At 50.9% G+C, this 27,107-nt stretch overlaps 1 protein-coding gene across 1 annotated transcript in view; it reads left to right on the plus strand.

Moving 5' to 3' along the window:
• Positions 1–27,107, plus strand: part of ASTN1 (astrotactin 1) — a 282,406-nt gene that overhangs the window by 216,337 nt on the left and 38,962 nt on the right. The window contains exons 13-16 of the mRNA XM_036272001.1: positions 1,277–1,471; positions 2,651–2,778; positions 9,193–9,297; positions 11,193–11,381. Of these exons, the coding sequence (XP_036127894.1) occupies positions 1,277–1,471; positions 2,651–2,778; positions 9,193–9,297; positions 11,193–11,381 (617 nt within the window). The remainder of the gene's footprint in view (positions 1–1,276; positions 1,472–2,650; positions 2,779–9,192; positions 9,298–11,192; positions 11,382–27,107) is intronic.

Raw genomic sequence — 27,107 nt, forward strand, 5'->3', positions numbered from 1 at the left:
AGTCACAAGCACTTATAACTAAAGCGCTCCAGTCACACTTGTTCACACGGATATGTGAGTGGTAAAGGGGAGAACAGGCAGTTCAAGTGCGTGAACCTAGACCTCATTGTGCCTCTGCTAGTGACGGTGATGGGACCCTGGACGAGGACCTGCTACCTGCTAACGCAGCAGAAGTGCTTACGTTTCATGGTCCCCCTGAACCTTCTCGACATCCCAGAGAAGCAGCTACTGTCCCCCTCCTTTGCCAGATGTGGAAACAAGCTCAGAAAGTTTCATCAGCGGACCCAAGGTCACCCATAAAGGGCAGGGTCTTTGCCATTTCAATATTGCTCCTCAGCACTTAGAACTATGATGATTTGTTCCTCTATACAGAGCAGCCTTTATCTTATTACAAGAGTGACCAGAGGTAGTAATAAAAGATGTGTTTTAATGCCATGAACATCCACAAATTCAAAATCTTGTAGATTTCTAAGGAGACACCCAAATTAAATCAATATGCTTTTTAAATGACAGCTTTATCAACATAATTCTTACTTGAACTAACAAATTATAGCCTTCTCAATATAACTACAAATAAGGTCCAGTTAATGACTTCTGGGTCACTAACCCGTATTACCAGCATCAGCACTGCTCCTACATTAGAGAAACTGTACACGCTTAATGGGGGGATGTCAAAAAGGGGCCACACCATGGGACCTGGCTCCTCTTTTATTCAGTTGGAAAGGGAGTTCACATGGGTAGACCTTGTGTTTGGATCCATTCAAACAGAACACAGCCAGAGAAAGATCAATCTTCCTAATTTTGTAGTTGACTTGTTGTAGGACCAAATTAGAACGTCATTAATTTCTTAAGCACCGTATCTTCTTTTTTTGCTTACTTAACCCTCCAAACAAAGGTAGAATCTGGCCATATAAATGGTTCTGGAGAAAGGTTCTAAAGTATCTTGGATTTAAACGTGTCAACTCATTTACCAGCTTATCTGCAGTGATTCCTAGCCTGGCCGATTTGGGACTCAGATACGTAGGGAAGGACTCACTCCAGGACCCTGAAGGCATTGGTCTGCCAGGGTAAGGGGAGAGGTCCGATGTGATTGCACTGCGGAGGAGACTTGGTTTCGCAGGCTTAAGAAACTGAGTTATAAAGGGGACGAAAATCAATCAGGATATTCATAACCTCTAGCCATTCAACACACTCCCAAAGGCATTTCCTGCTGTCGGGCTGAGTTGATTGCATAGCTTGTTGATGGAATAACTTCTCGAGTTTCCCACTGTGGTAGGTGCATTGAGGATTACAAGCTGGGTGTGGACGGACGCTCTTGCCAACTCATCACGGAGACCTGCCCGGAGGGAGGTGACTGTGGGGACAGCCGGGAGCTTCCCATGAACCAGACCCTCTTCGGGGAGATGTTCTTTGGTTACAACAACCATTCCAAGGAAGTGGCCCCCGGACAGGTGCTGAAAGGAACATTCAGGTGTGTGAACTTCGTGCCCGTAGATCAGGTTATTCAGAGCTGCGGGATCGTCTTCCCTGGAGACTTTGGTCAGCGTTGAGTTTTACATCTTGGAGATAAATGTGATCCTCAAAGGACAGGCGATGTTCTCCCCTATGGTCTTCTCCAAGCCCGCATCTCTCCTTCCGGAGCTGAGAACCATGTTCCTTCCTCTAGGCGAATGGTCAAGCAGGAAGTGCAGGTTTTCCGCCCAGGCAAGGACTAGAGGGCTTTCCATGGAAGCCACCACAAAATGCCCGGGTTCTACTTTCCTCCCGAGTGGAAGATTCAGTGTGTGAGTCAATCCAGAGTAGCAGTCCTTCAGTATGGACCAAGGATCCCTGAGCGTCCCTGAGGTCCTTCCAGGGGACAGTCAGAGTCCTGCCTTTTTCAAATACAGAGAGGCTGGGTTTTCTTCATATACGTCAACCCAGACAGTACATCGCAGTAAGATGAGTGCAGAGGTGAGAATTCTGCAGTCTTCAGAGGCAGGCGTTGTAAAAATCCACAAAAAGTGTAAAAACAACGCTACTCCTCTCATCATTTTTAGAATGTTGCTATTCAATGGCTTTATTATTGACATTGTCAATAAATTAACACATATTTTTAAAGTTCTTTGATCTCTAATAGGGTAAATGTTGATAGCAGTATGCGGACAAGCGGCTGACAGCAGCCGGAGCCTAGACTCATATGAGCAAACTGATAGTAAATGTCCCCTCCAGTTCTCAGAAGTCAGGTCTTTTCCGTCGCAGACCGTAGACTTTACTACTGTTTCTCCTTTCAGCCTGGGACTTGGCCAGCAGCAAGCAGGGAGGAGTCACACCCAGCCTGGTGGGGGCTGGCGTCTTCTCCATGGTCTAGAAATGAGAACACGGATGCCCAGACCTCACGCAGAGGGGGTGGGGGTAGGGTCCGGGATGAAAGAAAGAACGTCTCTGTCTTCTGAGTAAACCCTTTCCTCTGGCTTATTTCTCATCTCCCCAGCCCTCACCCTCTGTCTCACACCCTGGCTTGCTCCAGACATGTGCATCAAGTGGGGTTCGGAGTGAGGGGCGTCTGAGGTCCACAAGGAATTTTCCATTGTGGGTTGAGATCTAGATTTCCCGCCGAGGGTGGGATTCACCTGAACGTTCAGAAATGAAAGTCTGCCTCTGTTTCCAGGCAAAACAACTTTGCTAGAGGCCTAGGCCAGCAGCTGCCAGATGGCCTTGTGGTGGCCACGGTGCCTCTGGAGAACCAGTGCCTGGAGGAAATCTCAGAGCCCACCCCCGACCCTGACTTCCTGACCGGTAAGTGTGCCTCGTGCCCGTAGCCTGCAGAAACCAGGCAGCTCCGCCGCCTCCTAACACAGACTCTCCACCCCATTTATTACGGTCCTGAAGCAGTGATTTCCTTAATACGCAATAAAAGCTCAGCCCTGAAACTGAACACTGATAGGATTATTTGTCAGTGAAATTGCCAATATTATTATATAACCATCTGCAGAATACTCATAAGAATACCTTTCCCTGCGAGTCCCATTGGGATGCACTGGAAACACATGGGCTAATTCGACAGAGTTCAGAGTTCTCAGTGGATGGGAGGAAGTGAGCAGGTCATAGGACAGGCAGAAAGAAGGTGGATGCCTGCTGTAGCCTAAATATCTGTCACTGACAAGTCACATGGAGCAGTGTGACGGTGGTCCAACGACCCTGGTTTGAATCCCGGCTCGGCTACTTTCTTACTCTGTGACTTCAGACACTGCAGTCTCTCGGGGCTCATGGCCCTGTCATAAGATGACAACACCTGCCCCCATGCTATTTTGAGCCCAGTGGCACCCTACTCCCGGCTCAATGTGGAACTAAGGGAGGGGTTGATGGTCTGAGGCAATAACTCCATGGGAAGCTTCTCCTTCCTGTGCCTCTGAAGACCCCCAGTTGGGACCTCCTGGACCAAAGAAGACACTTCAAAGGGTTCCACGGACCCATAAGAGGCAACTAACCAGGGACCCAGCGTCACGTGCTAGAAGGCTGGGTACAGGCTCACTGCCGTTACTGGCTTTGTTCATTTCTCCATTTCTTCTCTTCCTCCCTCATTCTATGTCTTTCTTAGTTTATTATACCTTTCTCCCCTTTTTCTTTCCTTTTCTGAAGAATGGACTGTGCTGAGGGTAAGCCTCTTCCAGATATCAGGTTAGGTTCCCAATTTTAGTTGAGACCTGGATGGAATTAGAAATAGGTCTGCTAAGTTCGTGTAGCATAGTGACTAATAGCGAAGGCCCTGGGGCCCGACAGCTGGGCTCAGCTCTTCACTGGCTGTGTGATCTCGGACAAGTCGCTTACCTTCTCTGTGCCTCGTTTTTTTAAAAATCTGTAAAAATGAAGATTATGCTGCCTTCCTTATAGGATTCATATGAGGAATGACTAAATTCATCTCTGTGAAGTTTATGGAACAGTTGCTGATACAAAGTGAGATATAATTTTTTGTTAAATAAATACGTATACCAAGTGAGAAAGAAAATACGCACATTCAAACTACCAAATAGAGTTTTCCCTATAGGGGAAGGAGAGGGAGCAAGAGAAAAAACAGTTTGATACATCAGGACCAGAAATAAATCTCATCGAAATTAGTTCTCTAAAAGAGAACCACACACACACACACACATGCACACACACACACACACACACACACAGCGCGCTTAAACTAAAAAAGTTACAATGCGGCCTCTGGGCGCGTCCCTACAGCGTGCATCTCTAGTGCTGGGGACTCTGGGTGTCTGTTTCCACTTCATTTGTTGGGAAACACCTGCCACACCTAGTGAAAGCCTTGTGGAGGAGGGTGTGAGAGGCACACACCAGCAGGACAGGGTCCACGCCCACGAGAAGCCGCCTGGCTTCTGTTTAAAGGTCCACCAAGACCTCACGCATTGTATCTTATTGTGCAGGTGAGATTTCACTCAGTCACCAGGCTGGGAGGACACAGAGTAGTCCTGGATGCGACCTGAAGCTTTTAGGGAGGAGTGGGTGGGCAAATCGGAGAAACATCAGAAGAACGCATGTTTGGATCTGCATCTTGGGAAGTAAGGAGAAGACAGGAATTTGGTCACAATAGAAACTTCTTCCTCCCCGTGTCTGACCGCACCTGCCCGGGCACCTTATAGGCTGAAGAGTACAAGGTATCCATGTGGACCGCGTTCGTCCCCACGGCCCCGAGAGAGTGGAGTCTCTCGTTCCTAAGAGCGTAGCGAGAACGCGTCTCGATCTGCTACTCTGGTAACCAGCCTTTGTTTTCAACCTATTTTGATTAGGAAGTGATACTATTTAGGCCAAGAACGTCCCTTTGATGTGTAAAGAAATCCTTCTCATTTATTGACAGCCCAGAATAATTAGAAGAGTCCATTAAAGAGACAAGTGACCAAATTTCTTCCGTTTTACCTTTGTAGTACTGGCAACATTTTACTTGTATCTTTCCTGAGAGTCATACAGAGAATTTCCTGTCTTGTCAAACGATTGGGCTAGTCTAGGTCATCATCCCCCCACACCGACAAGCTTAGATTTTAGAGCTAAGGTGGTCTTCAGAATCTTCTATGTCAGCATTTCCAAACATTTTTTTAATTAATTAATTAATTTATTTATTTTATCCTCACCCGAGGACACTTTCCCATTTTTTGTTCAGGTAGAGTGGGAGGGAGAGAGAGGAAGAGAGAGAGAGAGAAACATCGACGTGAAGGGACACATCGAGTGGTTGCCACCCGCACAACCAACCAGGGCTGGGGACAAACTGCAACCGAGGTACGTGCCCTTAGCGGGAACTGAACCCGGGTCTCTCAGGACCGCAGGTCGACGCTCTAACCGCTGAGCCAAACTGGCCAGGGCCCAAACATTTTTTTAATGAAAAATAATAAATGAATAAAACAGTGCTCTACTTTTAAACTAGTCCCTCTTCACCTGTATTTGGAAAGACCATGGTACCCACCTCTTGGCAATTTGCAACATCTTAGCATACAACAGGTTCCAGAAACCCTGCGGTTCCAAAAATCCCTTTGACTTTATTTCACCCAGCAGTTCCAAAACCTGTGTAACTAGAGAATCCTTTTACACTTAACAGCTATTTTCATCTTTCAGAATTACTGGTTTGAAGACCTACTAGAAAATATTGATGTATGTGTTTTATCTTGCCGATTGCTACCCTCTTTATCAAAATAACAGTTAAGAACTCCGGGCTTCACCAGCCTCTTTGGGATTATGCGTTGTGTGGAAATAAATGAAGACCCAGCAGATGAAAACAGGTGGAAGCTGCTTGCTCATCGCTTGCTGGAGCGAGGGGGTCGGCCACCATCCCTTCGTCTTGGCAGAGGCTGACGGGCGGGCAGAGGACAGCAAAGCTGCAGGGTGGAGGAGGAGAGACTTCAGATGAGCTCTGATGGGAACTGTAGGAGAAACTTGGGTCAACGAAGCAGAGTGTGGCATTCTGTGTGTTTCACAGAACACATTTCATGTTCTCTGGTGGACCTGAGTTGGAGGCAAGAACAAAACTGGGAATCTGTCAGTTATTAATCAAGTCCTGGTCCAGCCAGGCCAATGTTTACAGGTGGTACAGTTTGGCATCCTGGACCAGTTGCTAAAGAGAGCGCTCTGATTTCCTGCAGATCCGATGCATAGATAGTAGACGCTTCTTGGGCTGATTACCATAGATAGTAGGTTGGTTTTCTGGGCTGACTGCTGTCGACTCTGGGTCAGAGTTCCATTGTTATGCATGGTCTGGCCATCATCTATTGGTATTCTCAGTCTCTCAACAGAGAAAGAGCAGAGAGTGTGGGGGTGGTCCAAGGAGAAGGCTGCTGACCACACTCATGGGCCTGTTGGGTGCCACAACCAATAAATTTCTATGAACATTTAGAGCTCTGAGCTCTTTGGAATTTCTTCAAGGTCAACCAAAGGAAACAGGCTTTAGAATTTGGGTGATAATACATCCCCCTGAAATTTCAAATAAATAATAAGAGAAAGCTTCCTTCCTTCTTTTCTTCCTTCCTTCTTTCTTTCTTTACTCCCTCTCTCCCTCCCTCCCTCCCTCCCTCCCTCCCTCCTCTCTCCCTCCCTCCCTCCCTTCCTCCCTCTCTCTCTCCCTCCCTCCCTCCCTCCTTCCCTCCCTCCCTCCTTCCTGTCTCCTTTTCTTTCCCTCACATAAGTCTATTCAGTCATTTTTTTTCAAGCAGAGGTAAGGAAAAAAATGATGTTTATTCTTGAGAAAACATTGTCAGAGATACTTTGTTTGAAAAAAAAAAAAGGCATTCAGAAATGTGTTTGAAGTAATAATAAAAGGAAAGAAAACTAGAGCTGATTGCACGCCAAGGGCACAGGGAGAAAGGGCTCTGACTCCGCGGAAAGGCGTACCTGCTTCAGGATGTGCCCTTCCTTTGCCATCGCGGAAGCGGCGTCTGGCAGCGGGCACAGAGCAGCGGGCATCTGCGAGTGGGCGGCTAGGGAACCGCTCCCGGGCTGGGCCCGGGGTAGGCGCAGAGAGTGGTCACTGCCGAGCAGTGAAGGACCGCAGCTCGGTGGTCTGGCTCGCCCTGGGCGGATGTGGGGCGCTGTCATCTCTTCTGACAATTCTGCGCTTGTGCTGCCTCTATTTTCTCTTCCTCTGTTCTGAACTAAAGCCTAGGAATGCATAACGAAAGCATCAATTAAGAAATGTCAAGTTCACATAATTAGGGATGATGAGAGAGAGGGAGGAGGAGGTGACACCCTGGCAGCCCCGTACCTGCGCGGTGGTTTCTCTCTCCTCATTGTACTTTTACACCCATAACTTAACTTCGTTCTGACACTTGTAGTGCAGGTAAGGTGAGGACATGACCCCACTCGAGTTGCCTAGCCCACCCGATCGGGGTCACAGAGTTGAGAAGGAAGGAAGAGGTCATCTCAACTAAGCCTCTCACTTTATCGATAAAACAGCCGGGAGCCGAGAGACCCTCCAGCCAGGTGGCCGGAGAGAGGACGGCGGGTCCGCGGCTGGCAGTCAGACCCACCCGTGGCCAGGGCCAGCGTGAGGACCCCTGCCTCCTGACTCCCCACTCGCCTCTTCCCCCTGGGAAACTATTCAGTCAGGGGGAACATTGGCTGATATAATGGCAAATCTTTATTTATTGGGCTTGCTGGGGTTTTTTATTACTGGACTTTTCAAAATCACAGCCCGCCAACGGGCTGACAGGGGGCGTTCGGGAGAGCAGGCCCCCCGCGTGCCCGGTGTATGCCCCCGGACAGCGTGCCTTTGCGGGGTGCCGCCGGGCTCTCAAACCTGCAGGGGTAGAACCTCATTTACCTGCTTTGAGAATTAGCATAAAGGTTACAAGCCAGAGTAGTAGCACTGTGGTCACACAACTTTATGCTCTAAAAGGACATTTGAAAGAAAAAGTGCTGAAAACCTCCTGAGGGTCTCAAGGAGCTTATCTCTGGGGGCTCGAGATGAAATGTCAGCGTGGGTTCGCGAGGCCTCTCCTGACCCTTCTCTTCCTTCACCCACAATCTCTCCCGCGTGACTTGCGGAAATGGAAATTGGGCAATTACTCCTCTAATTTGATCAGTGTTGACAAGCAGCTAATTAATCCCACCTACTCTTCATCTAGTTTAGGTATAAAATTAGTTGATTTGCCTGAAGGAAGCATGGGCCAAAAAGGCAGGATAATTCCCTGTGTCTGTATTATTGCCGTTATATTGACACACACACTCACTCACTACCTCCTATCTAAGTGTCCTTTATATGCGACCGTCATATTTGCATACACACGTATAAATATGCATATGTCTCTCTATTTATTCCTGTAATATATACATAGCAAACATTAGACATAGAAATGAAGCTAAAATTGGTTTTCTAAACTTAACAAGGTGATTTTTTTTTTAAACTTCCTGTGGCCTAATTATTTTGTTTCTGTAGCATTTTATAGTAATGGGCAGAATTCAAATAGGGTGCCTCTCTCTCCAAAGTGCTTAAATAAGAACATTGCTAGGAGGCTAGAAGGATGAGTTTCTGGAGAATGACCCTGGATGAGCAACTTGGCTTCTTGGAGCCTCAGTTTCCCCATTGATAAAAGGAGGAGCACGAATAAAGTGTCTGTCACCGTGTCGAACACGTCGATGGCCCTGAAAATAGGGTCATCCCTGCCCCTTAACTTACTTGAGCTGACACTATCTCTCCTGGTAGAGAAGAAATAAGCACGACCAGCTTCAGAGTAATTAAAACTTAAATACGGAACACAAATCAGTTCAATGGGATGGAAAAATCAATGTTATCAGGTATGTGAGCTGAGTCAATTACTGCAACTATTAAAGGGGTAAAAAACTGGTGTGTTACAGTAAGCCAACGCTTCATATACATCTCTAAGGGGATATTGGAGCAGAATGGTTAAGAACCTCCGCTCTGTCTCAGACGCACCTGCTGGCCTAGGGGGGCCTATGCAAACACCTTCTCTGAGCCTCAGTCTCCCCATTTATAAAATGTAAGTAATAACAACTAGCTCACAAGAATCAAATGACGTTATATGTGCAAAGTGCTCAGCCAAATGCCCGGCACAGAGGAAGCATTCAGTAAAAGATCGCTGTTGTGACTGTGGTCCCAGAAAGTCTCTCCGTCACATTTTCTCACACTTACCCCCCCCCCCACTAGTCAATTTGGGGCTTGGGAATCCCTTGCACACACTGAGCATGTATCTCCTCTGCCCCTAGGAATGGTGAACTTCAGCGAGGTGTCTGGATACCCCGTGCTGCAGCACTGGACGGTTCGGTCTGTGATGTATCACATCAAACTCAACCAAGTGACCATCTCGCAGGGTGAGCACACCAGCAGGCTGCCCCCCCCCCCCCCGCCGGCTCCCGGGGCGTGGGCTCTCTTTCCGAGGGCACCGTGTTTTCTCCCGTTGTTGAAGGTGCATCGTGAGATAGATACTAAGTGGGATAAATAAGCAATTCACTCAGATTCACCCTTAAGGGCCAGTGGCTGGAATCAGACATTTTGCAAGAGTAGATTAAACTGCAAGTTTTATCTTGGATCATAGAAGACACAGAGAGGGCAAGCCAGGGACCCCTGAAGATAAACACCTACTTTATCACCTTCCCGGGTGTCACCCAGTGTGTAGACAGGATATGCCAAGCAGACTGTCTATACATGGACAGAATACAACTTTCTAAATACAACCAGCAAAACTTAGAGTTTCCCTACAATGAAGGAAAGACAGGAAAGAAGCAAGAAAGAGGGAAGGCAGGAGGAGAAATGAAAAACTTTAGCACTCCTAAACAGCGAGTCAGCAAAACAAATGACCGACAGACCGGCAGGCAGACAGACAGATAGATCTGGTAAGTTAAAGAGTAGCACAGATTATTCTAAAACAGAACAATGAGGTACCTTGTACAAGCATTCTTCAGATCTTAGTGGTCAATGTCTTGAATCAAGCTTTTCCTAGTATCTGAGCAATTCGAATCTGCAATTTGCAAAAGAGACCATTTCTGCAAATACGACCCTACTATAGGTCTGTGTCTCTCTTCTCCCTCATCCCCATGGACTAGGAGAACATCACTCACCTCCTTCCATGGAGGCTGCCTGCGGAATGTACCAGGCCTGACGTTTATGCTGCAGAGTCTGGCTTCTCTGTGTCAGGTGAAAGGCTAGCTAGAGTCAGGTGATACTGCTGGCACCAGAGGACAAGACAAGGGAGCAGTCATAGGGACAGCCCAGGGAGGCAACGCAGGGAGGAGAGAGAGAACAGGTGGAGGCCAGGTGGAGGTGGGACAGGAAGTCACAGACGGTAAGACTTAGTGCCACAGAAAGAAATGCACTAAGAGTAGAGAACATCTCTAGAGGACAAGAAAGGACTCAGAACTTTGTATTTTTTAAATCAAAGATGAGTTCTTGACAAGCAGGGATTGGGATGGGGATCTTACTGAAGTCGGTTCTGCTGGTGCAGAAAACACCCAGGCAGAACTAAGCCCTCTGCGTTCGAGGCGACTCCGCCAGACAGGCCCTCCTGGCACAGGCGCTGTGCCTGTCCGCGTTACCAGCCCGATGCCTCTACTGCCCCATGACTTTCCAAGCCGCCATGGCATCAGGGCTGATCTGGGCTTCTGCACGTGGGGTCTCATGCCTGGACCAGGCTCTGCCTTCTTGTAGTAGGACACAGGTGAGGAGGGCCATATGGCCGAAGGGCTGTGGAGAGCTGGCCAGGTTCAGCAGGCACTGGATTTAGAATATTTGCCACGGGCTGTCTTTCGGACAACGGAATTCTCTGAAACAGGGAAGGCAGACAGGACAAGGGCTCCCACATACACACAACAGACACGTCCTTATGATGGGAAATGTTCCCTGCTTGTATCTGTGCGTCTATTTTAGCCGACGCTATTCTTTTCCCCCCAAAATGCTATTATTTGAGCTCGCTAAATTGATTTAATGTCATGACATATTCTTTGAGACCAACGTTGACTTAAACAGGGGGTAGATTTGACAATGTTCTGCCTAGCTGGCAAAAAGTTAACAACATGGTCCACTGGCTCAAAGAGGTATTTGTTTGGGAACCGAGAGATCTGACTTAGCGACAGGAAACTCACCTGGTAGTCCCAGCCAGCTCTGCAACTCACCCTGGGCCACGCAGAATGCCCCCGGGGGCTGGAGGGCCTGCGGACCCCGATACCCGCATGGGGAGTCCTCACTCTACTCTCGGGTGATGTTCCCCCAGCCCTCAGCAACGCTCTCCATGCCCTCGATGGGGCGACCTCCCGAGGGGACTTTGTGGCCTTGTTGGACCAGTTTGGCAACCACTACATCCAGGAAGCTGTCTACGGCTTCGAGGAGTCTTGCTCTATCTGGTACCCGAACAAGCAGGTCCAGCGGCGACTCTGGCTGGAATATGAAGACATCAGCAAAGGTGAGGGACATGGGCCTCCACAAGGTTCACGCCTCATGCAGACACTGGCCCTCTGGGTGCAGGAGGTCCAAACTCAAGGACCAGGGAATTTGCTGATGGGCAATGCTGATGTCGCCTCGATGCTCTGTGCCCATCCTTAAAGTAGCTGAGGTTTGGCCTGGCCAGTGTGGCTCAGTGGATTGAGCGTCATCCCATGGTCTGAGAGGTCCCGGTTTGATTCCCAGTCGGGGCATACGCCCAGGTTTCTGGCTTGATTCCCGGTGGGGGACATGCAGGAGGCAGCTGATCGATGTTTCTCTCTCACATCGATGTTTCTGTCTCTCCCTTCCTCTCTCTTAAAAAAAAAAAAATCAATAAAAACATTTTAAAAAATTGCTGAGGTTTGGTTGCTAAAACCCAATCTCAACATGTGGGTATTTGGGGGAAACTAAATTCGGGATGGCGCCCAAACTGTATGATCGCCATGCTGGTTATCATAGTGAGTCTCCCAAAGGTTTTTACCAGCCACCATGTGCTCTGCTACCAGAGCAACCGCCGTTCTTCTGGAGCAGAGGAGAAGGAGAGGGCTGCAGCCTCCCCACCCCTCCTGCGCCCCGCAGTCCTGACCCTCTTCCAGCAGCTGCATGGTAACCCCTTCTCACTCCATCCTGCCGTGTTTCGGCCCATTTTTCCTACTGATTTGAGTGATGAGGTTTATGTAGCTCCAGATACCATCCTCACACGTCAATTCTTGTCCACTGTTTGATGGAAAATTACTATTCAGTCCAAGTAAGTATATGAAATGGGAGTTTTTCAAATCTAAGTTTTCCTTCTGGTCAATCAGAGGAGCGCTGGCTAGTTAATGCGTCTTCTGGTCAACCAGAGGAGAGCTGGCTAGTTAATGCGTCTTCTGGTCAACCAGAGGAGAGCTGGCTAGTTAATGCGTCTTCTGGTCAACTAGAGTAGTGCTAGCTAGTTAATGCGTCTTCTGGTCAACCAGAGGAGAGCTGGCTAGTTAATGCGTCTTCTGGTCAACCAGAGGAGCGCTGGCTAGTTAATACGTCTTCTGGTCAACCAGAGGAGCGCTGGCTAGTTAATGCATCTTCTGGTCAACCAGAGGAGCGCTGGCTAGTTAATGCGTCTTCTGGTCAACCAGAGGAGCGCTGGCTAGTTAATACGTCTTCTGGTCAACCAGAGGAGTGCTGGCTAGTTAATGCGTCTTCTGGTCAACCAGGACTGATTAAGAATTGCCATTCTTGGAATTTCTTCTCCTGAGCTAATCCTCCTGGCATTCTGATGAGGCCAAGTTATGGATGTGTGAGATGCTCAAGGGCTAGTGATGGAATTAGCACAAAAGAAACTCCAGAAGTAGGTCATCCTTTGAGATTTAATGATCAAGGGTCCAGGGACCAGTAGGCTGCAGTGGGGGAAATGATCCCCTGTGGTTGAGATGTTCTTGGCTCTCAGCTCCGCACACATTCCTATTTTGTCTGCTCAGGAAGTGGCAGAAGCATGCGAGTGTCTTCTGGCCACCTTCTTCCCAAAGAAACTAAAGGGTTGTGTCTGGCAGCAGCTGTTCCAGGCGTTCTCTCCACCCCACCCCACCCCCACCTGGGACCCGATTCCTGTAAACTGAAAGACACCACCACAGGGTTCTGGTAACCTTTCAAACTTCAGCATCTTAAAGCTGTTCTGACGCTAATTTGCCACAAAAGGAGTGTAACAGAAGCGGATATAGATAAGCCCAGTGCCAGCTGGCAAAGCTTCCATGACCTAGTGATCAACCAAAAGGCTAAACCCTCCCCTGCTTCCGTTTGCCAGTAGGTCAGGGGTTGCCAGGCTCCAGACTTCTGAGAGATGACTCTGACCTTCCCCAGAACTCCGGGTCCTCCACTTGTTTCTGTCCCCAGCACTGCAGTGTCTTTGAGGTTGAACACTGAGCCCAGGAGGGAGCTTTGCCAATGGCCTCGGCAAAGCAATAAGCTTGACCGCAGTCCGTTTGCCACTCAAGAACTAGTTCTGTCACCGGCCAGCTGTTGACTTCAGTGCTGATGTATACAACCCCTTGCTGCTGGTGATCTTAAAGATCATCACACATTTTAGTACTTCTATTTTGTTCATGTACACCATCCCCCATCCCCAAGTCTTACCTCGACATCATAGCATTTGTCTTGCTTATTGCTTTGTCTGATTTTTACTTTTAACTATTTTTCTCCTCCCTAAGCACTCATTTCATTGCATTCTAAATGCCTGCACGAAGGCACACTATTGACTAAGAACTATTCGTGCCTAAGACAGAGGAAGACTTTCTTCTGCGCCCTAGAGGACCGGTCCAGAACGGGATTATCTACACCGGTGGGGGCAGATGTTCTGAGAGAGCTGTTCCTCCCATGACATTAAAGTGACAGCCTTTTAGACATGAGTCCTTTGATTATATGTTCTTGCCTGCTCTAACTTTAAAAACCTTCATGAGGAAAGGGATTCACTGGTTTTCACTTTCGTACCTATGCTCAGATACCTACAATGGCTTCCGGACAGACTAGAAACAAAGGTTTACCAGGGGTGAAATGAAACAGAAAGAGCATAGAACAGAAGGGTTGGGACTCTAGAATTTTCCAGGTGACGTCTGTTCAGTCAGTTAACAATCAGGACCTCACTTGTAATGCCCTTGGAGGGTTGGTCCAGCTCCAACAGTTTATGGGTCCTTCTCAGTCCCCCTTGATGTGAGACGCTTTGCAGGGTCAGGCATTTGAGTCAAGATTCTCCTCTTACTACGAATCACTGCAGAACTTCTCAATCTTTCTCAGCTTCACACTCCCAAGGTCTCCCTCAGAGCCGGGCGCGTGGTAAGCCCTCAGCAGTGGTCGATGGTTGCTGCTCGTTAGTGGTGGTGGTGGCAGTGGTGGAGTAGAGGTGAAGGTCCTGGTATGCTGACGTCCCCCGTGGTCTCATTGGGGACATGTGACATGCTCCACCTCTGCTGTCATCTCAGAGGTGGAACTTTATGTCCAGATCTTCTTTCAGAAGGCTGCCTCCCATCCGATGGCACTTCCTTGTCACGCTGTCACTCTGTGGTTTGGCCGAACCACTAGGTAAGAGTGACTGTCTCTAGATAAGTCTGGCTGGAATCTGAAAAGTATACTTCTATTTCTCATTATCTACAATTAGGCCATCTTAATTATTTTATACAGAGCAAATCAAGTCTATCATTTCCCAGCCTCCCTCTCTCCACTTCTAAACCTACGTGTGTCTTCTCTCATCGTCATTTGCCCTCATGCCTCAGAAAAGGTGGTGACTTCCTCCTCTTTATGGACACCTCTCCACCTGCCCCCATTTCCTCTCCAACCTCACTCATTCATTAGTCCCCTCCTTTTGGATCTTTACAACCTCTCCAGCCACTGAATTATCCCTTCCTCAACCTTACAGCTTCCCCCAAAATACAACTTTTATAATCATGTGACTCTTAGTTCCTTTCAACAAGGCACCATCAAGTTTCTTGAGCAAGAGACTATCTTGTCTCTACTTCCTCAGCTTCTTTACACTCTTCAAACTATTTCTTTCAACCTCTTCACTCTACAGAAAGAGCTGTGGAGAAGGGACTCAAGGTTCCTCAATCAGAGGTTCTCGTTTCTATGCTGTGACCATTTTATCTATCTCAGCAGAAGAATTCGTCCCTCTTGACCAGGCTGCCTTCTTCAAAATTCTCTCTTCCCTCAGTGTCCCTGGTTCTATTCTGTTCTAATTCTTTCATGGCCCCGCCCCCACTTCTTACCCCCATCCCATCTCTGTTTTTCCCACAATAGGCGTGTACCACTGCTACAATGAAACTCCTTTAGAACATCGAAAAATCTGTTATGAAAAGTTTGTGTCACCTTGAGTGAAGACCTGTGACGTTAACTGAAACCACAAAGCGTGCGGTCGCACCGACAGGGAGCTGAACTTGGGCCGGGAGCCTGGGGGATGGGCGCCCCCTCAGGCACAGAGCTGACGTATAATTAGCATCTCCTCTTTGCCGAAGGAGTGAATCCTTTATTTTGTCCTCACTTCAGAAGAAACCAGTAAAGAACGATAGATCTGTAGATTACAGAGAAATGACGGGGAGAAAATCAAACCGTCTTCAAATAAGAACTTCCAAGGGCTTCCTTTTAATCCTCCACCTGACAGACCGAGCACAGTGTGTTTTCTTTTCTTCTTAGACTCCATTCAGGAGTGGATTTCCGGGGTCTTTCTTCCCTTTTCCGATACCACTTTCATTGCTACTTCAGCTCGGACCTTTGCCACCGCGCTGCCATGTCACTGGGGTCATCTGGGCCATCAGAGCTCGTCTTTCCTGCCGTACCTTCTGGTCCAAAATCCGCTTGCATTTGGTTGTTTGGTTTGGTTTGGTTCCCAGTCAGTGGCTTCTTGTCCATGGGGAAAGCTACGAAGAATAGCTCCCTCTTCCCCCGAGATACACGCGGACAGGTGTCCCTGAGTCCCTCTGGCTCTGAGAAGTCATGTCATGCCAGAGTCAAAGGAAGAAGGAACCCTTCCGTGGCCTGGTATTTCTGCCCCACAGGACTGTGCCTCGTTTTCCACTTTCCCTCCATTTATTTTTGGGTGGATGGAACCTGAGACACACTCAGTTTGTCTGTCTCCCCAAGATCGTGAACAGATGTCCGCTGTGGCAGGTAGTGAATGGGCAGTGAGCCTTCTGACTGGTCTGTGGTGCCAGCCAGCAGCCAGCCCGCTGGGTGTCTGAGAGCCCGCTGGGTGTCAGCAGACAGCCCGCTGGGTGTCTGAGAGCCCGCTGGGTGTCGTCAGCAGACAGCCCGCTGGGTGTCTGAGAGCCCGCTGGGTTTCAGCAGCCAGCCCGCTGGGTGTCCGAGAGCCCGCTGGGTGTCTGAGAGCCCGCTGGGTGTCTGAGAGCCCGCTGGGTGTCTGAGAGCTCGCTGGGTGTCCGAGAGCCCGCTGGGTGTCCGAGAGCCCACTGGGTGTCTGAGAGCCCGCTGGGTGTCCGAGAGCCCACTGGGTGTCTGAGAGCCCGCTGGGTGTCAGCAGCCAGCCCGCTGGGTGTCTGAGAGCCCACTGGGTGTCTGAGAGCCCGCTGGGTGTCTGAGAGCCCGCTGGGTGTCCGAGAGCCCTCTGGGTGTCAGCAGCCAGCCCGCTGGGTGTCTGATGCTGGTCCCTTGCCTTGGCCACGTTGCACAACCGTGGCTCGTGGCATAACCATCTGACTAGGTTAAGGCTGCAGCATAGCAGTCCAGGGAAGAGTACTAACTTAAGTGTCTATGTGCTGCATGTTTTACAACCCTGGGGCTGAAATCAGCTCCAAAGGCCCTTTCGGCTCCTTCCATGCATATTTACAAGGAGCACGTTAGCGCTCAAGTAGCAGAGCAGTTACGGTGCACAGCTATCTCTTTAAATGATTAATTAACTCATCCGACAAATGCGTGCTGAGGGCCCGCTGCACGCAAGGCCCTTCGCGAGCAGAGGGTGTTGCGAGGAGACAGCTGTTCTCCGGGCAGGCAGGCCGATGAGGGTGCGGCTGGAAGTGAGCCTGGTGGCATCACAGAGTCTTCCAAGAGACACGGAGCTTTCTCAAACATATGCGTGAGGATTTAATTAGAGTCTCCGGTCCCCAGGCTCCGATGCCACGCGTCTGGCGTACGCTGGGTCTATAGGTGGAGAGGAAGAGACTACGAAGGGTCTTGCCAAACAGCCAGCATTTCTCGGGGCACTTCCTGGAGCCAGGAGCTCGGCTGGGAATGTCACACAGCCTTTCCCACATAATCCTCAGACACTGCGGCCCTTCAGCCCCACCTCCCCATCTGCGAGATCAGGAAGTCAGGCTTCAGAGAGCTTCAAGAAGGTGCGTGTGGTCGCAGGACTAGGAAGTGGCAGCGCCCGGGGGCGCCTCGGCCTGCTGGGACACCGCGAAGGGCCGCGTGCTGTTTGGCCCACGCCCACGCGAAGGTCAAGGGAGGAAGGCAGTGGACAGATGAGGGTGGGATCAAAACCTCGCTGAAGCCAGGACACCGGTCTGAAGTGAACCCTCCAGGGCCAGATGTTAAGCCTGGTCAGACCTCCTGGTAGGTCCCCACTGCGTTTTCCTTGCATTTTCCTCGTTTTTGATTGTTGAGTGACTTGGGGGTGGGGGGATGATCTGTGATGACATCAGTTGCTGGAGTGGTTTTTGTTCTCCTGCATAGAAGCAAGTCTCAAAGTTTGCTGTGCCCGTGTGTCCCCTGGGAACTTGACCCGATGGAAATTCTGATTCAGGAAGCCTGGGCGGGGCCCGAGACTCTGCATGTCTCACCGGCTCTCGGGTGACACCCACGCTGTTAATTTCAGGCCACATTCCGAACAGAAAGGCTGTGTGATTGAATCGACGGCCAGCAGGGAGCGGGTCTGTCATCCCCCCTGGCCACCCTTCCAGGGCGGAAACTTCAGCCCTGGACCCGTGGCATGTGGCCTCCAGGGGCGTGTCACAGGCAAGAGGACTGGCCCGAATGGACCAAGACGTTTCCCTGATTAAGGCATTGATCATTAGGTGTGTGCAGAATTGAACAGCCTGAGCCCTTGGGCGCGGAAAGAAATTGGAAGCCCGCCGACAACCAGGACCGAAGGCGGCACACTGACTTCTGAAACTACCCGCCGGCAGCATCGCCGTCTTCTTCCTCAGGCATCTCCCTGGCTCTTTAAAACAGCCTCCAGGGGTCCGCTTCCTCCAGAAACTGCAGGTGGTCATCGAGTTTCGTATTTTCACCTCTGATTTGCAGTTCTGGTGTTAATGCCAAACTCCTTCCATACAACCATGGCCCTGACCGTCGTGACAGATTGCCCAGAACATGCCATTTAGTGGTTCATGATAAGGATTCTGGATCATTCTCTATTCCTGTACGTTTTGCCTTCGCAACTTGATTGGCGGCCTCCTCCGAGTGGGCTTGTTTGTTTAAGGAGTGGGCTTGTTCATTAAAAGCCTTCGGTATCTAAACATCGGTCGAGGCCCGGGGCAGATAACGGGGAATGACACAGAAAAGTTTCCTGCTTTTATGGAGCTCGTGTCCTAGTGAAGAGTCAGAAAGTGGCAAGTGACAAATACACGAAAGCAGTTACTCTAGCTAGTGATGGATACTACGAAGGAAATAAAGACGGGTGATGTGATAGAGGACCGGGGGCTGGTTAAGATGACAGACACGGAGGAGGCCTCCGTGGCGGGGGAGGGCTGCGTTTGATCTGAGAACTGTTAGGCAAGGAGCCGGCCACACGAAGATCCGGGGCTGGATGGTCCAGGCGGGGGAAATAGTGCACACCAAGTCTTCATCATCTTTAGCGTTCTCGTAGCTTCTAGCATCATGTAGACGCTACTTGGTACATATCAGACTGGTCACCAATGACTCTAGAGAAGAGAGAGGCCTGGATTCTCTGCTGGACTATGAAGAGAAGAAACTTTACGTTAGGTCTGTTCTGTTTTCTAGATGCAGCAAGCTAAGGTGGGACCACCCTGTGTTATCCAACATGTAGGTCACTGCCCACGTGTGCTGGCTGTGGAGATACAGACCGAGAGAGAAAACAGAAGGCTCCCATCTTAATAGTGCGATGTAGCTGTCTACCGGGACTTTTATTGTGATCTTAAGTTATGGGCTCTAATCCACAGCTAACCGTTTACCTCTACAAAAATAATATATATATATATGTTGAGAGGGCGGAGAGACAAAATAAATAGTGATGCAAGGGGGAGTCCACATCAAGTGTGAAAATCTGCACTGGACATCGCCTGGGGCTTTCGCAGCTTCGGGCTGAGCGCTGCCCATCCTCCTCCGAGGCAGCGCGTCGAGGGAATGAGCACTGGCTGGGGAGTCGGGAGACCTGGTCTCAGTTGAGCCATCAGGCCCCTGACCTTGGGTAAGTCACTTAACTCTCTTCAGAATAATCTCATCTGTGGCATAATGAACCCGAATTAGCTGATGCTGAGGGTTTCTTCTACTTCTAATGTCCTGTGACTGTGCACACACACCGTACAATGTTACTTCTGGTAACAGAATGCAACAATTAATACCGCGGCTCAAGGCCCCCTGGTTAACTCTGCTGATGTTGCACTGAAGGAGCTTAATGTAGTTGTAGCAAGGGTTTAGAATCAGACAGATCTGCAACGACTTTTTGGTTTTTTTTTAGCTGTGGCTCTTGAGAAGTTTATTTAGGGGCTCTGAGCCTCAGTTTCCACGTCTTTAAAATAGGGCTATGAAGACAGCTTACAAGTAAGGATTGTGTAAGGGCTGGATACAGTAATTATATATAAACAATGCGTTTTGCCTTATTATTTGTATTATTCGCATTATCTTAATGAAATGTGTAGTTGAGCTCACTGTTTTTGAACAAAATAGCAACTGGTAAGAATTTCAAAGAGATATTGGGACTCTCGCCCTGGGTGAACTCACTCTTTACGGGAACACTAGTGTGTATTTTAGAAGTCACAAGTCACCCACTCACCAGGCTCATGGAGCAGGGGAGTCAAACCATCCAAACATCAGAATCAGCATCACATCCTTTGACCTTTGACCATGGTTTTCAGCCCCAGCTGCAGCCCCTTTGCTGGGAAAAGATCAGGAAAGAAGCATGACTTCCCCCACCCATATGTATGTCATGGATTTGGGGGGCAGTGAGAAGGGGGTGAAGGGGTATAAAAATGTGCTCTCTGTGGAAAAGGACCCCTGGGGAAGATTTTTTTGATAAGCAGCCAGGATGTGACTGACTTTTAAGTACAAAGGACCTGTCAGGTGCATTCTTCAAAGGGGGAGACATTCGTGAACATGTCGAGCTGTGCCAGCCTTCCCTTTTACCTGTGATTGGAGCCCTGCCGTCTGTCTGCCTCACTGCCTGTGCACAGATGCAGACACTCGTGCGTCCTGGGCCCCGGAGGCGGGACCCTGGCCTGCCACCCACCCGGGTTCCAACAGGGGCGCTTGCAGAGGCAGAGAGATAACCTGTCAGTGGTGTTGGCGTTAGGCTCCTCTCTTGTCCTGATTCCGTGAATTGTCTGCTTTAGAGGAACACTGTTGGAGTCTCAGAGAAGTGAGGGGGTCTCATCACTTCCACCCCGCCCCATCTCCGGTCGTGCTCGACCCCACGCACAGCACCCAGCAGGCGGTCAGTGCACATGGGTGAATGAACAGATGAGGGAATGCCATCCTTTTTCTCTCCCTCTTCCCCTTCCAAGGAAATGACAGCACGTTGTCTCAGGCATCCTGTCCCCAAACATCACCCCCTCCAACCTCCTGGCACCAGCCCTCCTCGTCACCCGCCTCCACGTCCCCAGGTTTGATTGTCGTGTGTGGAGGTGGGTGGGTGGATAATGTCACGTCCTGGCGTTTGGCAGTCGAACAACAGGCTAGACATTGACACTAAGTTACCAAGCACCAGGTAGGGCTAGGATTAAACACTCGGGGCTGGAATAAATCCTCAGATGGGGTTCAATTGGTGTTTGTAATAAGTTTCCAGCTAGCTGTTGACATTATAGAAGCCAACAATAGTTTTTTTTGTTTTGTTTTGTTTTTAAATCACCCCTTCCTATAATTGCTTTTCTTATAGAGCAAGTTGGAAGGTTTTCGTAGTGTGGGGAGGGGATAGCGGGATACTTTCCGGGTATAATATACAACCTGTGTTTAAGCTGAAACACGAGACAGAAAAGCAGTTGACCTCAGCCCACAAATCCGTACACCCCTTCCCGCTCCTCACCGGCACCAGCCATTTCTGCCCCCGCCTGGTGTTCTTAGACAGTCTCCCTGAATCTCCTAGGACCCTTTGGAAGTCGGTTCAGTAATTAAAAGAAAAAACTTAACAGGGAAAATAAAATAAAATAAAAACAAGAAAAAAAAAAACCTAATGTCAAGGAAATCAGTAAGAAATGGCTCAGGGAAGTAATTAATTTGGAAAAAAATGAGTGTGGTTGACATCATTTTCAAACCCAGCCCCAGCTGCCAGCTACAGTACAGAAACGCCGATGATTAATGCTACGTTCATCGAAAGGCCCCAGAATACATCATTTCTGTCTCCGTTACTGATAAGAAGAAGATGGTTTTCCAATCAGATCAGCTTCTCTCTCTTAAAACTCCCCGGGGGCACTTTGACTTTCCTGCTGATATATGGTTGTCGTCAGAGTCAGGGACTTGGAGACCCGCTAGCGGCACCTAGAGGGCGTCTGGGAGAGGCTTTGCGAGGCGATGACGTTCACACGTGCATTCAGAATGCGCAGCGCGTGTTCTCTGTGCAGGGGGCGCAGTGCAAGGCATCGAGAATACAGTGGTCACCTGGCCAGTGTGGCTCAGTGGTTGAGCGTCGACCCAGGCACCAAGAGGTCGCCGGTTCAATTCCCAGGCAGGGCACATGCCCAGGTTGTGGGCCAGATCCCCAGTGGGGGGCATGCAGGAGGCAGCCAACCGATGTTCTCTCTCATCCAAGTTTCCATCTCTCTCCCTCTCCCTTCTTCTCTCTCTAAAACAAAAGAATGCAATGGTTAAAGGAAGCAGGCTCCCAGCCTCGGTGCGAGCTTAGGTGTTAAAGCCTCATCTTACCTCTTCTCTCCTTGCAGTTGGCTAGTCCGGATCTGTGGGACCCAACAAAGAGGCCGAGAAAGCCTTTCCATCGTCCAGAACACGCTCTCCACCTTCAGAGTCCATCTTGGTCCATGTTAAAAGGGACCAGGCTTGTGCACGTGCTGTCCCCAGGGAAGGTCAGAGACACTGAAGGGGAAGTAGAGGGGCACCTCCGGAGGGCCTAAGCTGAAGGGCAGCATCAGGCATTTCTGGGGAGCGGCGCTGTTGGCTAGAGGGCCACCCTGGGACACGTGGGGTGCCCAGACCGCTGCCTGGGAGCTTAGCAAAGGGCTGTTTCGGTCTAGTGACCACCCACTGAGGCAGGATTGGGGATAGTACCTGCTTAAACCGAGTGCATGGCCAGGGGCTCTAGAAAGTGGTCCCACTGGTCCCCCTGAAAGCCCAGCCTCACTGGGAACAGATGGCTTGGCTGTCGGGACCGCACCCGGCCCATCAGCCTGGGTAAGCCTGGCACAGGGCAGACAGTCAGAATTTAATGCCATGAGAGCCCTGGGTTTAGAGCAATTCCCGGTTCAGAAAGAACTTCATGTGCGTTTGCCGCTTAAACAAATCAGAAGACAGAAAGAAAAAGGTAGAAAGAAGCATTTCTGCAGCTCAACATCTCGATAACTCTGTCAGTTAAAATAGGTGCTTTGTAGGTGACACGTGAGTGCCAGTGACATGAAGCAAAGCTACCTAGACAGGTGCATCCACAGCCTGGACTCCCCTGACGTTTTCCGGGTTCCCTGGGGCTCTTCTGCAGTCAGGCAGAAGCCCCTCCTTGTCCGCTCGCTCCCCGTGCTGATGGCCGCGGCCCTCCTGTCGATTCCGTGCGAGCCTAGTCGATCACCGTGTAATTGGCTCCCTACGTATTGATGTGCGGGGGCGTTTACGGCGTTATGTGTTTGTATTTGGTCTGTTTTGCCATAGAGAGAAGGGAGTCTGTGCCCACCTCGCTACCCCCCAGAGGTCCTGCCATAGATTCAGCCACACGGAGGCGTCGTCACTATTGATCAGAGTCACGAGGGGGAGGAAGCGATGGTCCGCCTTCAGAATTCCACAGCATTTCCCCCCAAGGACGATGAACCTGTTGGGCCGTGCATGGAGCATGCATCTGGCACTCATGGGGCCGGCAGGAGTCACTAACGAGCTGCAGAGAAACATAAAAGCCACTTGAAACCCAAAAGAAAACCCTCTTATCGTTCCTTAGGCCATTTTTTTAAAACGCATTCTTTTCATCATTCTGAATTTTCATCGTTCATGGAGATCTACTGAGTCTCTACTTTGCGCAGGCAGATGGTACATAGAAGGGACACGGTTCCTGCTGTCATGGCGCAGACATATAGACAAGTAAGTGAAGAGACCGTGTAAACAAGTAAACGAAGAAGAAACAAGATCTTAGGAACTTCGTGGGGCGCTGCCGCCTCGGACCGGGCGTCGGAGGGCTGAGGAGCGCTCATGCTGACCGTGGAGGGTGAGCTGGAGGAGAGACACCCCAGGAAGAGGGAATGGCCGGGGCCAAGACCTGAGGTAGGGAAGCCTAATGAGGTTGAGCAGAGTGAGCCAGGAAACTGGTCTGGCTGGGCGCCGGAGAGGCCGGGGTGGCCCCGCAGAACCCTCTAAGACCTGGCTAGTAGGCTGGAGAGGAAGCCACTGGGGCAAAGCCCAGTCACAAGCCCTGCGCTGGACAGGGCAGCATCCAGGCGGGCGCAGACTCGGGGACACCAGTCAGAGGCCCACAGCAGTAGCCCCAGCACTGGACATGAAGAAGAAAGGCCAGAGCGAGGGTTGTTTACGGAACAGCGGGACTTGAGGACAGGGTGGGCCTGGGGAGGGAGGGTCTATGGAAGAGGAACCGAGATGATTCCTAGATGCTTGCTCGAAGAGCTGATGATGCTGAAGTGCCATTTGCAAGTTGGGGGCCGATGTGGTGGAGCAGGATGGGGGAAGGGGCAGTAAAGAGCTTCATGCAGAACTATTGATTTTTTTTTAATCCTCACCCAAGGATATTTTTCCATTTATCTTCAGATAGAGTGGGAGAGAGGGAGGGAAGAAGGGGGAGAGAGAGAGAGAGAAACATCAATGTGAGAGAGACACATCGATTGGTTGCCTCCCGCACAACCCGACCAGGGCCAGGGATGAACCACAACTGAGGTACGTGCCCTTGGCCGGAATTGAACCCACAACTCTTTGGTCTGCAGGCCAATGCTCTAACCGCTGAGCCAAACCAGCCAGGGCAGACCTACCGTTTTTGAGTTTCTAGAGACTTCGAAGTGGAGAAGTCAGGCTGGCTGTAGGACATGTAGGTCTGGACCTCAGGGGAGAAGTCAACGCTAGAGATGCTAAGTGGGACCTAAAACCCCGGGACGGACGAGCTCACCTAGGGAGGACGGCCGAGTCCAAAGCAGGCCCAGGACCGAGCCTTGAGCTGCTGCCACAGGGGGGAGTCAGGTGGAGGTGGCAGGTGTGGGAGCCGCAGGTGCGGTGAGGGAGCAGGTGGACGGTGGGGCAGAGGAGGCCGCGGTGAGGAAGAGACTGGAGAGGTCTTGTCCTGCTGAGCAGGGCAGTGAGACGGGTTGCTCAGATGGCATTGCCCAGTTCCCTAGAGACTGACACCCTATTACAACTGCAGAGGCCTTAGAAGTAGTCATGATGGCAACACGTGTACCGGAATTTCCCACTGCTATACTGCTCACATAGTCTGTATTTCCCGCCACCCTGGAAGGGGGCAGGTAGGTTGCCTATATGACGGTTGGGTGAACATTTTTTTTGTGAGTCGCTCTCAGTCACAATGGCTTCACTTTGAATTGCAAAACCACAAAAGGCACCATGCTAAGCAGATCCCTGTCCCTCGAGGTGTCCCCAGGGTGAGTGTGTTGCTCCAGATCCTGGGGATGTGGAGAGTAGGACCCTCCCCCACCCGAGACTCTGCCTGCAGCCCCTTGCACAAGGCCTGCCACGCACCACCACCCACCCAGCAGCCCAGCACCCCCACCTCCAGACAGCAGGCTGCACAGAGCGGGGCAGAACCGGGCTTGAGCCCCAGGCTCCGTCCGTTGCCACCCTTGTCTCTCCGAGCTCTGTGTCCGCCTCTCCACGTGCTGGCAGCAGGGTGGCTCCGGGCTTGTCCCCTGCCGGCCTCTCTCTGCCTGAGGGTCTGCACCCCGGGCTGCCCCAGGAGAAGCACCCCTCCCATGGGGGCCAGACAGATGCGGGGTCACCCACTCTCAACAGAGTTATCACGATGACCTTGTTGACATAATAGCCAAGAAAACCGGTACTCTGCACCTCTTCCCTGCCACCCAGCCCTGGCGAGAGACTCCCACCCACAGAGTCACAAACACGCACCGAGCCCTGACCGCTGACAGTGTCCGAGGGCCAGGCCTGAGCTGTGTTAGAGCCAGGCCCTGCCTTGCCGTTGCTGGTAAAATATGTGCAAAAGTGTCTAGTAAGCCAGAAATCACAGTAAAGGGCAGCCTGGGCGATACGAGGCCTCAGAACAGGAGACACTGTGAGGAGCTCTGCATGCACCAGGCAGGGCTTGGGAAGCCTTCCTGGAGGAGGTGTCATCCGGAGGAGAGATGGCGGGTGAGTGGACATGAGTGGCCAGCCGCTGGGGAAAGGACATTCTAAACAGGAAAAGGTCAAGGCAGGTGAAACACGAGGGCATGAGCACGCGTGGAGCACCTGGGAAACACGGCAAGAGAGGGGCCAGGGGACCGTGTAAGGCCGTGGCCATGCCCTAGTCTCCTGCTTTAAGTCATTGGAGAATGACCGAAGGGTTTCACTAGAGAGGGGATGTGTCCCTACTGTGCCCCAGAGGCGCACATCTGGTGATCGGAGGAGGGAGCCCAGAAGAAATACAAACCAGAGAGCAGGTGGGAACTGCTGAGGGTCTGGGCCGAGGGGGGAGAAATGTCAAGTGTAGGGAGAGTGTGGCACTAACGTAGGAAAAGTCACTACTGGGCGACTGTTCGGATGTGGAGGGTGAGGGTGCAGTCGGCCACGCAAGGGCTACCGCCGAAGTCCCCGGGCGGCGCGAAGGGCTCACCGGCGCCCGCAGCGCCTCCTCCCCGAACGCACGGCCGGGGTTCAGCGCCTTGGCGCACACAGGACACCGGGCAGACACAGACGGCCGAGTAGCAGAACTTTTGCGGTTTATCATTTGTTACTATTCTTTTTTCCACTGCAGTTTATGTTCAGTAGGACTTTTGCTTTTCATGGCAGTGCAGTTGCTTCCGGACGCTGGCTCAGCAGAGGGTACCAAAGGCAGCAAACTCACCCATCTGGGGTCTCCGTCCTGGCAACGCCCCGCTCTGCAGGGTTCCCGAACTGCGGGCAGCCTGACTGAGACATAGGGAGGAGGCCTGAGTACAGGCACCTTCAACCCACTGACGTCCGCCTGGGCACAGGGAAGACGGTCAACGGGACCGTCGTGACCTCTGGTTTGCGAATACTAGTCTGTCCAACTCCCGCAGTAAAAATCCCAACAGTTTCCTCACTGAAAGCCGCTTGGATGGAGAGGAACTGGGGATGTGGGTGAAGATGGAGACCGGTGGGGGCTGGGCTTCGGTTGGTGAAATCTCATCCTTCCCGCAGCAGCTAGAGGTCAGCGTTCTGTAAACAGTCGGATTCTTGCCATTCCGAACATATGTTTCCTTGTTATCTTTTAATTGGTTTTTATTCTAAATTTAACACTAACCAGTTGTGATGGTAGCGGTTGTGAGCGCTGGTGTGGGAACATGTCAATTCTAGGGATGTGTGAGCCATTGGGACTTTATCTGTGCCCCCCCCATGTCACACCCGCCCGCATGAAGAATCTGGAGATGGCTCACCGTGCCCCTCCCGCCTGGGTTGTCATGTTTCTAGATGCCAGGCGCTGGGGAACACAGGGAGAGGAGCAGTCTGCAATCTGAATGGCACCACCGGAAGCCGTGCTTAACGGCAGGTGAGGCCAACAGACTGGAAGCTGGCATCAGCGGTGATGCAGGAGATCTTGCGTCCCAGGGAAGGACTTCAGAAATGGTTCACAGCGACTCAGCAGAATGTGGTAACCGGTGTTCTTGAGACAGCTGGGGAAGCCGGATTTCGAAGATCCCCCAGGTCTCTGACGGGGAAGGAATCCTGGTGTGAAGGGCGGAGTTGGACTTGGAGACTCCGCGTGACTTACAGC

The sequence above is a fragment of the Molossus molossus genome, unplaced genomic scaffold (assembly GCF_014108415.1).
Source record: "Molossus molossus isolate mMolMol1 unplaced genomic scaffold, mMolMol1.p scaffold_m16_p_20, whole genome shotgun sequence".
NCBI classification, from domain to species: Eukaryota; Metazoa; Chordata; class Mammalia; order Chiroptera; family Molossidae; genus Molossus; species Molossus molossus.